The sequence below is a fragment of the Hoplias malabaricus genome, chromosome 6 (genome assembly GCF_029633855.1).
Source record: "Hoplias malabaricus isolate fHopMal1 chromosome 6, fHopMal1.hap1, whole genome shotgun sequence".
In the NCBI taxonomy this organism is placed as follows: domain Eukaryota; kingdom Metazoa; phylum Chordata; class Actinopteri; order Characiformes; family Erythrinidae; genus Hoplias; species Hoplias malabaricus.
In genome coordinates, this window is record NC_089805.1 from 7,921,597 (window position 1) to 7,937,983 (window position 16,387).

The 16,387-nt window shown below is 40.4% G+C and overlaps 1 protein-coding gene across 1 annotated transcript; it reads right to left on the reverse strand.

Annotated features, from left to right (window-relative positions):
- On the reverse strand, window positions 1-954 carry LOC136699436 (G-protein coupled receptor 183-like). The gene has a single exon (XM_066674142.1). The coding sequence runs from the start codon at window positions 952-954 to the stop codon at window positions 1-3; it is 954 nt and encodes a 317-aa protein (XP_066530239.1).
- Window positions 955-16,387: the final 15,433 nt, after the last annotated feature.

Sequence of the window (16,387 nt, forward strand, 5' to 3'; positions counted from 1 at the left end):
CTAAGTTGCTGACACCTCTTTTTTACCCTTGCAGGAGAGCCTGTTTAAACAGAACTGGGGTAGGAAGGGCACCTTCTCCAGGCGGGACAGGTAGACAAGGGGCTGGATGCTGCTGCTGATGTTGAGGAAAGCAAAACCCACCGGCTGAATGTAGCAGGTGAAGGCCATTGGAGTGTAGTGATCCTGAAAGGGGAATAGAGCTACTGGAGGCAAGTAGTTGCACACAATAATGCCCAGAAGAGAGAGCACCATCTTGAAGGCCTTCTTCTTCATGGGATGCATCTCATCTTTGCCTGCACCTCTTGAGCGTTTCAGTGCCCAAAGAATGGACAAGTTGCAGACCACCATCCAGGCAAATATGGCTAGGATCTCGCCTGTGAAAACCTTCTCAAAGTTGGGGAGGCCTCCAACGGTTTTAGCCGAGGCGTAAGCAAAGGTGAGGCACAGGACCAACACAGAGAGGCCGATCCTGTACTTACTATCCTTCAGTTGTCCGAAGGTTATAGGGAAGAGGACTGCTATAAATCTGTCCAAGCAAATACAAGAAAGGAAAAGAGGGCCACTTGTGTCCTTCACGCCATACGAGAACTTCATTGCCATCCAGCTTTGCATGCTCCTCCAGTGGTAGAAGTTGAGGAAGCTTATGGGCACCATGAGCCCAAAATATGCATCCATGAAGGCCAAGCAGCCCAGAAAAATGTCTGAAGTGGACGGCTCATGCCTGTTGCGAATCAATATGGCAATGACCAAGAGGTTGGCTGGAAACCCCACCACTATGTTAAAGGTTTGCACCACCAGATCGAAGAGGATGCCCTCCACCATGTGGTCACAGCCGTCAAACACACTGAAAGGCTTATGAGTGGTGTTAGGAAGTTCCAGGGTGATGTTATAGGGGGAGAGGGTAGGTTCCATGGTGAAGTTGGTTTGGGAGTAGTTGCTTTGTTGTTCCCACATGGCTTCAGAGGAGTTATTCCGGCAGAATGAGTTTCTGAGGGTCAAAGCAGGTGTGAGTTATTGTTTATTTTTATCTGAAAATACGTGGGTAGACATTTAGTGACTTATTAAGCTTGTTTCCCATTTGTAATTGTGTCTCAAAGTACTTATATCTATTGTTATTTATATTTTTCAGAGAAAAATGTTATTGCTCGTAGGTTGCTTTGCAACAGTTCAGAAGACATTCTGGTGAATTTCCTAAAATTTCTTTGGAGAAAATAAACATGAGATGGAATAAAGACAGAGTATAGAGAAAAAGGAGAACACTCTGTAGTTCATCTAGCAAATCTGAGCAGAGTTGGAGACTTTACTGAGAGCTCCACTGAAACTCAAGGGGAGACACATGAAATTACTGAGGTTTAAACCTCAGGAGACACATTTGAGCAGCGGGAGACATACGATAAATTCTTCTTTTATTTTTCTACCTGATCTCATTGTTTTTTAGGAGGTATTAGGATCTGCTTTTTGATTTTTCTTTCCTCAGGGTTCATTCATTCATCGATTTAATCATTCATACTCTGTAACTACTTCACCTTGATTAGACTTGTGGCATGTCCAAAGCCAAACCAGAATCATTGGCCCCAAGACAAGAACACAACCTGGACAGGGCACCAGTTACTCACAGGGCATCACACACTCACATCTGTGGATAATTTTCACAGCCAATCAACTTATCAACATTTGATTTTGGACTGTGGTAGGAAACTTAAACACCCGGAGGAAACCCATACAGACACAGGGAGAACACATCAAACTCCTCATAATGCAGAAAAGCAAGGATCACACCCATGACCTTGGAGCTATGTGACAGCCAAGCAACCTTCAGCTCCACGCTGCCGCCACGCTCCGTCACCAAAATGATAATCTCATTTTCCATTCTCTGAAGTGCTATGTCTAATTTGGAACTCATAAACATGGGGGATGTCTATTAGTCCCGCTGATTCCACTCACTTAGTGATAAGTGGCATTTTGTCCTGAACAGCTGAGCCTAGTATCCAATAATAGCTCAGTCTTGTGTTCTCACACCTGAGAAACATCTCAACATCATGTTTCGGTGTCAGGAAAATAAATCAGAGACTACAAACACTGCAGAGAGTCTGGAGACTGGAGCAGATGCCCCTCAGGGTGTTATTGTGTTCTACTACACACTGCAGAGTCCCACTGGGAACAGAGAAACGGTGCCTGAACAAACAGCCAGAGGAAACACACACACACACACACACACACACACACAACATTCATGTTTATAAAGGGACCAGTAAAAGCAAAATCTCAGTTTTATAAAAAATGAACAGTTAGCTTTATTGATGCTTCCACCACCATACTTCACAGCATATGATGTCTACATTATTCCTGATAATAATTCCTATTATTTCAAGTTTTATTTCAGTATATTGTTTATTGGAGTATGTTGTTTCAGATAGCTCTGATTTGTCTAAACACTTCTGTGACAGTTTCAGACACATATCTATGTGCAGAAAGGTTTTTACAAACTGATGTGAGAACTGAGATTACTGTGCCCTGTGCAATTCGTTCCTTAATTCATATTTGTGCAGTTGATTGCTTATTGTTCTTTGCGTAAATGCTGCTTTCTGGTTTTTCAGCAGCTCATTTTCTGAGTGACTGGCTCTTCTCTTATCTTATTTACCATGGCTCTGAATGAGTGCTATGAACTCATGCTTGAAACACTTATCTTATTCACAAATCCATGGACTTGGACCAATTTTAACAAGAGCCATATTTAAGGCCTTTAATCTGGAGTTTTTTTGTTCTTTAATGACGCTCATTCTTCTCATCAGCTACACCTCTAACCCTGCATTAAGAGTACTGGGTCTGAGCAAAGAAGACAGTAACTGAGTTCAAACACAGTCTTTTATAACCAAGCTCCTGTTTAGCTCAACAGGGACTAGAGCTGCCCTTCAGCTGTGGCTCGTCTGGGCCCCTGCAGGTCCCTCGCGGCGCCTACACATACCTCATTCTCTTCGCTCTGCTCCAGCCTCAGGCTAACACACACACACTGTTTGCTAAACAAGTTCTCTGGAGATGACGCTCCTAATCAGCTGTTTTTTTTTTATTCATCTGGCTCTGGGATTTGTGTCCAGTTAAATGTAGAAAACGGACATTGGATTTAATAAGAGGTGTCAGCGGACGGATTATACAGTGAACTAACAATTTAAGTGGAGAAGCAGAGCTGAAGAATAAAGAATTAAGGTTTAAAGGGAAGGTTTCAAGCCCCTTGTTGACATTAACATACATATATCAAAGAGCACTCTCAAAAGGTTTAGCAATGAACAGCATTGAGGGAAAAAAATGGCTTCTTATGTAATGCTTTACTTTTTTGAACAGAACACCTGGATGTTAATGGAATACTGGATCAGCAGACTTTTAATTAGTAATGAAACCCTTGGATGTTTGTTAGTTTAAAAGCATGGACATTTCTCAGGTGATTCTGATGGACTTGTTTGCCTTGAACTGATCCCGAATTAAATCCATATTTTAATACTTGCTGATGCATAATTTGTAGTCCAAAGATTCTTCTGAAATCGTGGATATCGTTAGGTAGCTTGTTCCCCATTTTTTTGCAGTAACAGCTTCTGCTATTTTGGAAAAGCTTAACTCCAGATGCTGAGTATACTGTATCTTTAAGTATTTGAAAGGATACTGACACATCTAAAGCGTACGGGAGAATGGAACGTCATCAATCCATTGAACGATATTCCACGGTTCTGCAGCCCAATGCTGAGGGCTTTTTTACCCCTAGGACACTTAGGCCTCATGTGATACTCCTCCAGAACATACAATAAAAATGGAAATACAATAAGCTGGAAAAGCTTTACTGTAGAGGCTGAGTACACAGTCGAATGCCTATAACAAGAGCAGCTAAAATCACTATGTGTCGACACAATTGGACACAATTTGTTAATTTCTCCCAGTTCAATTCAATATACGTTTTTCAGTAGACAAAGACTAAACCACCAAGCCAGCAACTTGCTCAAAGAGTCAAAATAAATGAAGTGCTTGAAATATATTAATGAAATATATAAAAACATAAAAACGTTCATACTAAAATGAACACACTTTCATACGCCACATTACATACCTTATTTTATTCTGTGGATAACTACAGTCTCATCCGCCACCAGTCTAGAATCTAGAAGGGTATGGATGGAGATGCCGAGCCCTCTTTATAAACTTTTTAAAGCTCTAAAGAATTAGACATATTGAGAGAGAGAGGGAGGGTCTTCTTTTTGAATCGTATCCCAGAAGAAATGGTTACAGGCTGTTTCTTGTTCATTGTTTTCCAGTGAGACATTTCGTCTACAGGTGACAATGGGAGACAAACTTGTTTATTCAGGTCACGTACAAAATTAAGAGTGAAATGGTACACAAAGCAAAGCCCTGCTTTGGAAGGTTGCGCCTAAAGCATTTAATGCTGTATTTCAGACTCAAATCAAACTAATATTTACACAACACTGTGCGCTTTTCTAACTTCTCTTACTGAAGATTAATCAGAAACATTCATAAAAAATCCAACTACAACTTCAGATCATTTGAATCCATTTCAGGTCCATTAAATAGAAGGAGGACATTTTTGAAACGGCAGTCATCTTCATCACATTTACAGATCCAAATATATTCCTGTATACCTCACATCTACGAGCTCTAGATTTGCAAGGATTGAAGAGTTGAATTTATCCTAATTTTTAAGTGTTTCTCCAATCTCCTCTGGTAGTATCCATCTGAGAAATAATATTAATGTGTATTATAAATAAATTATTTAAACCATAAAAATGTAATCAGTATTGAATATAAACTTGTTAAATAGCTTTGTTGCATCATAATGACCAAGGAAGCTAAATATGGCATAGAATCATCCAGAAATCTAACACTGATTAAGAATTCATAATATACATAATTTAGCAAATTTCAAATCCTCTTCCTTACTTCACTCTCACGAAGGTTTGTACTTAAACTTCTCATGAACTGGGAGTACAGCACTCCATGTCTGAAAAAAAGCTGAGATGGGTCAAAAACAAGTTTCATTAGCAACATAATCAGAAAATAGATATTTGCTACTGAAATACATTGTGAAATACGTTATGCTAATCATCCACATCCCATCAGTTCTAACCCTTATAGGAAACAATGGGGATGTAACTGTTTTATGCTCAGCTGCAGGATTTCTCTCTTTCTTGTGATAAACTTTTAACTTGATGTTCAGTAAATACATGTAAACCACCACAGAAAATGCTACAGACTCTTTTTTTTTTGTGGGGCTGGGGTAGTATAGAACGCCATTGGGCTCTAAACGTGTGAACACATGCGCGTTAACATGTTATTAAAAATGTGCGTGTTAACACGTAAAACTTTGTCGCAATAACGTGACCAAAAATTACGCGTTTACACGCTTTTTAAGGTTTTCGCCAATGGGAGGCCTCAAATCCGGGCGTAATTACATATTCATGATAGGATTTACACCCCACACTGTACCTGACACGAAATATAAATCCTTTGTGAACGTAGTCCCTACGTTTCATCTGAATTATTCATAACATAGTGAGCTAAGCGCTGACCTATGGCTACGTTGAGCCCTACGTGAGCAGTGTGAAGACAGCAATACTAGTAAGCTGATCCCCATAGCAACTGGAAGTTTATTTTTCACAATAAAATAATCTGGTGTTTAATACTTTAAAATTTATAAACACGCATATTATTATATAACTTAGTTCATAACATGCTCTAAAGCTTTTCATAGTTTTATATCAAACAAGCATCACTATTCTCTCACACTGTGTGTGACACATACTGAGGCGTAATTCATTCACATTGATAAATTATGTGCACTCTTTTAATAGCATACTGCTAAAAAATACGGTGTCAGTACAAACCCATAGTGAAATTTCCAGATCCTCCTCTTTCTGTAAACATGTATAATATGTTTAAAGTTACATTAATTTACTCATGTTTTGTTTAATTATGTGTATCTACTTTTATATATACATTAAAAACTTGAGAGGTTAAATCTCCTTCAAAATGGAATTGAACCAAAAAATCTGAATTAAAAAAATGCTTTTTTCAGCAGTAAATTTTGTGGTGGTTGATAATGGTTATGCAAAATCTCATAAAAAAAAAACATTGTTCAGAACATTAAACACTGAAATATTTCCGTTATTTGGTAAGTTAAGGATTTATGTTGTTTCAGCAATAACGCAAAACACCAGTAGGTGGCAGGAAAGAATCATGATTCACTTAATACACAAACTTAACGTGTTAAATTTCATAACGCGTTAACACGTAAATACCTTAGCGTTAACACGAAATTATACGCTACGTGTTAACACGGAGAATCCAACACGTTTAGAGACCAACGGCGTTCCATAGGGGTAGGTACATGAGCTTTGCCTGACGTAAACAAGGACTGACCACTAACCAATTAAATGTTTAGAGAGAAGGTTATCGACCAATAACGGTAGCTCTACAGGCAGACCGGCCAATCAGAAGATTTTAGACTTCACCACACCCCCTTCTCACTTAAGCAAACCAATCGGAGTAGTGGAGGGCGGGACTAGTTTGTGAACGAAACGCTTCTCAAAATTCTATGTAAGCTCTAGAAAAACAAACAAAAAAAAAGTTTGTGAAATTCTGCCCGGACATTTTTTTAAGTCTAAAAAAGAGGACATGTCCAGGTAAAAGAGGATGTCTGGTCATCCTAGTGTTAGCTTGATTGCTAAGATAAATCTAGCATCTATAATACAGATTCTGTATATCTGAGCAAGGTTAGCATAGTATGGGGTCTGTGTGTGTCTGTGTCTGTGTGTGTGCATGCATGTACATTAAAAATATGTCAGCAAAAGTGCATCTTAAAATAGTTACATTCTCTCATTGTAATAGATGCACACACATCTTTGGACATGTAACACACACTGCTCATAATAAACCATCCCCGAAAAGCTAATAATTAAAAAAAATACATTTATGAATACAGGAAATCCTTGCTATTTCTCAATGACAAGCACGAACAGAATTTATCTGAGGCAGTGTGCTAAGCCAAGACCTGTGATGATGTGATGAGGCGTGAAACCTGCAGCAAATGTATTTCAGCTCTTTTCAACACCAGTGCTCCCCTCACCCTCTAGGGGTTCTCCTTAGCACAGCAAGGGGGCTGATATATGTTGAGGGACATGACAGGGTCTTGTCCCATTAGCACAGAGGCCCTGGAGTCACTCCCACACAAAAACACGTCACTCCTGAGCCCCTATTAAAGCTGCCGTCCCTCAGACACACAGATTAGGTGTAGGATTGAACATTATCTTGCACTAACTATGACTGGAAGACATGCAGCTTCCGGCCAGCACACTATCTATGGAATAGGGAGTGTAATGTGCTATGTATAGCAACAGCAGTTAATTACATAGTGCTGTATGTATGAAATAGGGAGCCATTTGGTTCACTTTCTAAAAATGCATTATGTTGATTCATTTAATCTTTTATTTAACAGATAAAAGGGGACAAACAGGACATTCAGTGGTTTCCATTAAAATCTATTCTTAAAAGTTTAAATGAATTACGGATATCAGTTTTTGTTGCATTTTTAGAAATTTTCTGAAAGTCATCTCAACTTTTCTGAGAATGGGTTTGTACTTCAGATCATTTTCACTATGATACAAATGTACATAAAGGTCCAGATTGGGAATGCATTCACATGCCGAATATTCTTTTGAATGGAATAATTGAGCCCTTGCAATGAAGAAAAATACAGCACATATTTTTATTTTTTATTTGTTTGTTTAAAATCAGAACTACTTGAATGTCCATGGAGATATTGAAAAATGTAATATTTATGCATACACACACATTAATAATTCAGATTAAATGTTGGGCATCAGACGATGTAATTTCAGGCTTAAGATGTGTTTACAAAAATGTCACGTATAGGTTTTTTTGTAGGAAAAGCTCATTTATTTTTAACTTTAAAAGTTTAGTTTAACTTTTCTTCTTGAAGTATTAGTCTGAGTCCAGTGTGTCTGAGGTCAAACTGATGTTAGCAAACTGTAATTAAAACAGACGTGTTTTGTTCCCTGTATAAATAATTCATTATGGCATCTTGATTCTCACAGACTACACATGTATGTTGAAAATGGTCAATGCGAAACATGGCATACCTTTTTCAACAGCTGTGATGTGATTTCAGGATGCCACATGAAAGAGGTTTTCTTTGTCTAATGGTAAATTATTTAAAGCATGCTTCACTTGATTATAAAACACGTGGTCACCTGGATGCGTGTGACTTTATTATGGTGGAGGTACTCTGCTTCTTTTCTGATGAAGTCTGTGGTGTTCCAGGTGCAGGCAAGTTCTATTTAGTGACACCATCAGTTATAAAACGGGCTTCATTTTAGAAGAAAAGTGTTCAAGATTAGTGGAGCAGTAAGGGAACTCTGAGGCTTTAGAGGCACTGCAAGCTAAAGAGGGCAGTAGAGATCCAGTGGTGGGAGTGTACAGACACACGCTCTTTACCACACTTTCCTGTAATGCCCAAGAAATGGTATGGCTACTCTGCTCCACACACACAATGGACCAGTTTTGAATCGCATGATTATTTATGACTTAAGCTTCTTGACATGAGTCCTTAAAATGAAAGTTATTAATCTTATCCATTAATCAGTCACTCAGAGGACTCAGTGGAGCTACAAATGAAAGGCATATGTGTGTGTTTAATGATGTATAATGGATGAGCTGTAGCTGGTTATGTCATATGAAAGCTGAGAGCAATGGATGGATATCATTTGAGCTTAAATGGTTCTTTAGTGCCTGTGCCCCTGGAAGCTGGTTTATGTCTGTAAGTCAGACATGGAAGAGTGCTGCTGGAGTGACACATGCCAGAGCTCTGAAACCTACAGAACCGGAGAGGATTTGGACAAAGTCCATTACATGGCAGAGTAGTGGAGATTATATTGAACATTGTACCAATCCGAGTCCACACTCTGTGTCTCTGCATCAGGTCCTTACCTTTCTTTCTCTCTAGTGAGCACATCGAAATAATAGTCCTTAAAGACAATCAAAAACACTTTTTATAAAATTGAGAATGTTCTCTCACCATTTGTTGCTCTTCAGTCTGTTTGCATGCCTGAGACTGGTGTAATACTTTTAAGAAGCTCCAGTGTCAGTACATGGGTAAAACACTAGGCATCTCAGGCTGGGATGCTAGGCGTTTCCTCTCTCTCTCTGCTTATGGTAGAGACAAGGCATCTGGACAATGGAGAGTACTCTAAACTTAAAAAAAGCATAAATTTAGAAGAGGATATTCCTCTATTCCAGCTCCATAGGTGGGTAATATTGACTTATTTTTGCTGTTTCTAATTACTTAAGGTTGAAATGTCTTCAAATTCGGGAGTTACGGAAAGTGCTAAACAAGAAAATAAACAACTTGAGTTAGAAATGAGTTACTGTGGTAATTAAATAACCACTTACAGACAACTTCAGCCACGTAAAACAACAGTAGTTTTTAACTCAAACATATGGTTACATCTTAAAAAAACACTGAGCTTCTTAATATAAACAAACCAGAGGGAACAGTGCTTCCCCACAATTGTAGAAATCCCCTTTAAAATGATAAATAGAAATATATAAAAATAGTTTTGGTTGGGTACCAGACATCAGGGGGCTGCCTAGTGGTTAAACAAAGTATTGGTGATCATCAAGTATCACAAATTGTAATCTCGCAATTTACATTAAAAGACTGTTAGTGTTTTCTTCCAAATGAGGATTCCTAGTCCTCTTTAGACGCCTCCATAACTCTGTCCCTGCATCATACCACATACTGCCAACAAGCTTCTGCAAGCTTCTTGACAGTAAGTCTTCCCAATTAAAATGGATTATGACAAAACCTTCACCATATAGCAACAGGCATATCTTATCTTTCTTTACCTAAAGCAATTTAGAAACAAAAAAAGACGCAGTTAGAATGATTTCAGTATCTCCTATACAATCCTTTGCAAAGACGATCCATTGTTCCACCTAGGGGAATCCTGCGAGACCTCCAGTTGTGATGCCATGCCTGATTCCTGCTGATTAGCTGTGTGACGATGGAGAGCTCACAGCAGGAGAGAGTTCTGATCTGAGCTGACACCAGCAGCATCATGGGAAGCAGTAATTATAATCACTCCACTTTATGGCCCACCAGCAGGGGACTCCACACACAATCCCCTCTCAAAGCACACAATGAAGACCATGAGCTTTAAGAGCTTCACTTCTCTAAGCTCAAAAGAAAAGGAAGAAAAGAGATCATCCTCAACTTGACAGTAAATGTATGTACACCATTCACCATTATTTCTGAAATAAAGATATGATATCATATGATTCAAATTCTCCACAGCCCAATGTCAGGAGGCTTTATAGCCCACTAGCTGTCACTTGGTATTGAACATGATTAGATTATGTGCAGCTCGTGTGCAGTTGCTCTGCCCCATTCCATCCATCCATCCATTATCTGTAACCGCTTATCCAATTTTAGGGTCGCGGGGGGTCCAGAGCCTACCTGGAATCATCGGGCGCAAGGCGGGAATACACCCTGGAGGGGACGCCAGTCCTTCACAGGGCAACACAGACACACACACATTCACTCACACCTACGGACACTTTCGAGTCGCCAATCCACCTGCAACATGTGTTTTTTTTTGGACTGTGGGAGGAAACCGGAGCACCCGGAGGAAACCCACGCGGACACGGGGAGAACACACCAACTCCTCACAGACAGTCACCCGGAGCTGGAATCGAACCCACAACCTCCAGGCCCCTGGAGCTGTGTGACTGCGACACTACCTGCTGCACCACCGTGCCGCCCCTGCCCCATTCCATTAGCAGTTATTTTCTATAGATAGTGTACAGACTGTGTGGGCACTTTGTCATTAATGACTGAATGTGAAAGTAGCTCAATTCATTTATAAAAGTGTCTACAAACTTGTGGACATTTCGCGTACACATAAATGTATTCCCAGCATCTCTCCAAGGTTTAGCCCCAGCATTTGACTTGAATGTAAAATAGGCCAAAGATTAACCTAGCTATGACCAGACGTGATTCATCACAAAGAGTACTGAATCAAAAGCCAGATTGTGAGACGAATAACAGTGAATGAATTACCCTATTTTTCAGAACAATATGAATAATGACAAAGAAAAGGACAGAGAGAGAGGATGAGGAAGAGAGAAAGCAAAAGTGAGAACATTCATTCATTGTCTGTATCTGCTCATGTTATATATATATATTGTCTTCTACAATTCATTCATTCATTCATTCATTATCTGTAAGCGCTTATCCAGTTCAGGGTCGCAGTGGGTCCAGAGCCTACCTGGAATCACTGGGCGCAAGGCAGGGATACACCCTGTAGGAGGCACCAGTCCTTCACAGTGCAATACACACACAATCACTCACACACTAACACCTATGGACACATTTAAGTCACCAGTCCACCTACGAATGTGTGTTTCTGGACTGTGGGAGGAAACTGGCGCACCCGGAGGAAACCCATGCGGACACAGAGAGAACACACCACACTCCTCACAGACAATCACCTGGAGGAAACCCACGCAGACACAGGGAGAACACACCAAACTCTTCACAGACAATCACCCGGAGGAAACCCACGCAGACACAGGGAGAACACACCACACTCCTCACAGACAATCACCCGGAGGAAACCCACGCAGACACAGGGAGAACACACCACACTCCTCACAGACAGTCACCCGGAGGGAACCCACACAGACACAGGGAGAACACACCAAATTCCTCACAGACAGTCACCTGGAGGGAACCCACGCAGACACAGGGAGAACACACCAAACTCTTCACAGACACACACCTGGAGGAAACCCACGCAGACACAGGGAGAACACACCACACTCCTCACAGACAATCACCCGGAGGAAACCTACGCAGACACAGGGAGAACACACCACACTCCTCACAGACAGTCACATGGAGGGAACCCACGCAGACACAGGGAAAACACACCAAACTCCTCACAGACAGTCACCCGGAGGGAACCCAAGCAGACACAGGGAGAACACACCACACTCCTCACAGACAGTCACTCGGAGCAGGAATCTAACCCACAACCTCCAGGTCCCTGAAGCTGTGTGACTGCGCCACCACGCCGCCCGCTTCTACAATTCCACATGAAATGGTCATATGTTAATTCCAAAGATGTGCCATGAACATAGACAACAGAAAACTCTAAAAGTAATTAGCTCAGGTTTTCAAAAAGTACATATGTTGGAATAGACTAGATACTGTACTAGATGTTGGAATATTAAAACTGTGACCTTTTCCAATGTTCAAATATTTGTGTTTAATCATCTTTTAAAAAGGTTGGTAAAAAAAAGGTCTGTAAAATATAGAGCAACACTTCTCAGGAGTGGTAGATCCAGAGCTAATTATCCAATCATACAACTTCAGTACCTGACCTCAATGATGCTTATGTGGCTTAATAACATCAGATCTTCACAGCAATGTTCCAATATTTAATGTAAAGCATTTCCAGAAAAAAAAACAGCATTATACACTACACTTATTGTCCATTCTCACTTTGCACTTTGTGATGGACTGCAGTCCTTTCTGCATGTTCTTCAATGCTCAGGGCCCCACAGAACCACCATAGAGAAGATCTTATTTGAGTGGTGAATCATACTCAGTGCTGCAGTGACACTGATGTGGTGGTGTGTTCGAGAGTGTTGTGATGTAACGAGTTTTCAAACCCCTCAGAGACACTGCTGGACTGAGAATAGTCCACCAGCTGAAAATATCCCACCAGCTGCATCATGTGGGCAGTGTCCAGAGTCTCTGACTCTGACTTTACATCTACAATGTAGACTACAAGCTAGGTGTGTCTAACAGAGTGAACAATAAGTGGAAACAGTTTTTAAAATCTCGAGCAGCGCTGCTGTGTCTGATCCAAGTGGAGCTGTGAAAATAGGCAAAGAATATAGAAACAAGGAGGTGGCTTTAATAATACGGATGATTGATATATGTTACTTATTATATTCTTATTGTAATTTATATTTAGAGTTTTTTTTAAGTATTGAAGTGATTCACACTCTCTGTCTCTCTCTCTCTCTCTCTCTCTCTCTCTCTCTCTCTCTCTCTCTCTCTCGTTCTCTGACACATTAGGTTTTAATAAGCTGTCATTCTGACGGAGCTGCTGTTGGTGTGAATTATTAAGGCCGTACCTCAGGCCTTGTGGTCAGACATTCAGAGCTGCAGTGGAGATGAGGTCAGCAAGTACAGATCTGACAACCGGTGCTCATTTGTTTTTGAAAAATATCACTCAGTAGGAACATTTCACATAAATGGTGTAAATGGTGTTTGAGCAATTTTTTAAAAAAACATGCTTTTGTGCACTTGTGGACCCCAGGTCCATTTTCTGACCAAATCCAGGTCAGAAACTTCAGTTGTGTGCAACTCTACAAATGATGTATTTTCAATTTTCAAAACTTACACTTCTTCGAATGCTTATAGAAAAAATAAGGGTGCTCTGGAGCAACTGCATGAGCTTATAGTCACCATACCCACTTCCAAGTGTCAGAGGTGTGCAAATCCACTCCCCACCCCCTCGCCACTATGCTGTGGAGCAGAGGAACTGCTGACATGAAGTAGCATGCCAGAAATAATCATCCAACACTCATATCTAAACACTAATGTTTATGACGCTGAATGTAAACAAATCTTAACAGCAATGTTCCAACCTGAAGTGTAAAGCCTTCCCAAAAAGAGTTGAAGCTTTTACTGCAGGAAAGAGAGGCAAGGCCCTAATTAATACCCTAGATATCAGATGTAACACTGGACTAACCAGTGCGCACAAACTGTTGGTCATTTGATTGTGCTCCTGGTGCTTTATAAATGTGGCCAGTGGTCCTGGACATAGTCCCTGTTTGTTCAATAAGGTCAAACTTTTGCACACAGTTGTATCATGACAATTCAGCACCACTTTACATGAAGCAAATCAAAAAGCGCAAAGTCCAACCCCCCAGCTCAGCCAGCCAATATTAAAAAGGTCACTCAGAAAGAACACAGGTGCTAATTACAGTCCTGAACCCGAGAGGAATGAGAACTAGATCACTCCACCGCCATGTTTTAATCACAGCAATGCTAATGGTTCATTTTCATAGTCACTGGGTGAAACGGGATCTCACAAACCAACAGAAAACAGCCGATTAATTCCATTTAGCATCTAGCACCCTGGATAAACATGGTCCTAAAGACACAAGAAAAACTGAACGAATTGTGAGTCATCACCTTTGAGACAACAGCATAGGTGTTAGCGATGATGCAAATACGCTATCCACTTTCTCAGTGGATTTAGGCGTTGAGTAAGAATAAATATCATGCACTGAATACAGCCATTGTATGAATAATAAAAGATTGTAAACTCCTAATCCATATAAGGACTACATGTATGTTTCAGAATATAGGGCACAAGAGTCGAAGGTAAGTGTCATTGAAACACAGAGTGAAAATCCCACACCTACAGGTCATGAATTAGCATTAATAATAACAGTATTCTGTTGTACATTTCGTCACCTTTTCAGCTAAGATCTGTACATATAACACACCATGCTACAGACTATAATTTGCAACAAGTCAATCTTTAACAACAGCGCCTTCATTTGAGTGGTTTCATCCACTTCACACTCACTAACCACTGGCTACTACGGGGCATTGCTCTAAAACAAGATTGAAGCACAATCTATTTCCTTACAAAACAAAAACACTTGACTGGCTCCCTCTGGGTGGCTAGGCTTGCCCTCCCTCTTTCCCATCACTGAAGCTACAGACTGTTCATTTTCCGACCTTTAAATCGCCCAGCTTTATAGCCTTCATGATAGAAACAATTGTCCATGACTGTGGCATTCAAAAGAGGCATTATTTATACAAAACTTTCCAATGTGTGCCAAGAAAACTGCATTTTGGATCCATGGTTTCTTGCTGTTCATATCAAGTCTAGATTCATCAAAGATTCGGCGATTGACCAAAAAGATTTTGGTGACCACTGTGGCATCAGATTTGTGTCCATAGACTTCAACCTGACTTTTTTTTTCTGCTGTAGCTTATCCGCTTCAAGGTTGGATGTGTTCTGAGTTCCTTTTCTAATCACTACTGGCCAAACCTAGCCATTCCCTTCTGACTTTAACCAGGCATTTCAGACCACAGACTTGCCACTCGCTGGTTGTTGATTATTTTTCACACCATTGTGTGTAAACAGTTGTTAGTAGAAAGCTCAAGAAATCAATACCTGAGCCACAGCTGTTCCATGGTCAAAGTCACATTGATCACATGTAGTTAGTGAACACCAACTCAACCTGACGAGACCCTCCATAATATTATGCTTTGCAATGCTTTATAGTATTAAGGGCTAAAGGAATGAAGCCATGGCTTTATCTCCTGGGTTCCAGATCCATTCTTACAAGCATGTAACATACAACATGGGTTTACGTAGCACCAAACATGGAAACATGCTTTTTTTAGACTTGAATAGGAGTGCAGAAAATTTGGCTAGCCATGCGGATAGTGTAGGCCCATTACTCACGGCTGTGGGCAGTGGAAAGTGAAGTTGAAATGGGCTCCAGGGCATAATTCTGTTCATGGACAATGACGTTCTATTTTAAATAAAGGATTCAGGCTGAGACTGCAGGAATGCGACTGATTCTGGATGGGGTGTAGAGGATGAGCAGAATTACCCTGAGGGTTTGTGCAGAGAGTGATGATGAACTTAACCTTGGTTTACCCCTTAAATTAAGGGTTAGTTTCCCAACCCCAGATTAAGCTTATGTCTGAGAAAACAGCTTAATAAGTGTGAATATGGGCATACATTTAATTTCCTAACTATCAGATCAACAAGACTTTCATAGTCGCTTATACTCCACAAAATCTAGAGCCAAAATATTTAAAAGTCTATGACCAGGCAATGTGAAGTTTCTACTTGTCATCAGTTGTCAGTTAAAGTTATTTACAGTAATCCCTCACTACTTCGCGGTTCATCTTTCGCGGATTCGCTACTTCGCGGGTTTTTTCAAGGGGGCTTATGGCCGCTTTATTGCGGAAATTGAGAGAAAGTCTAGGAAAAACGTAAGTATTTTTACGTACAGTACATGTATTGTTCATGTCCACATCCGAGTGAAATTTACTGACACTAAATCACAGCTTAGGAATGGCTCTATTAAAGAAACTGGTCGGATATCACATGTAGTTCCAGCTGAAAAACATTATAGAACGACTGTTTAATGCAAAGGTTGGGTTGTTAACAGCACAGGGAGGGTTTTAAAAGTCCAAATACTCGTTAAATACATAAAAAAAATATCTTTCCTCTACTTCGCGGAAATTCGTTTTTCGCGGGAG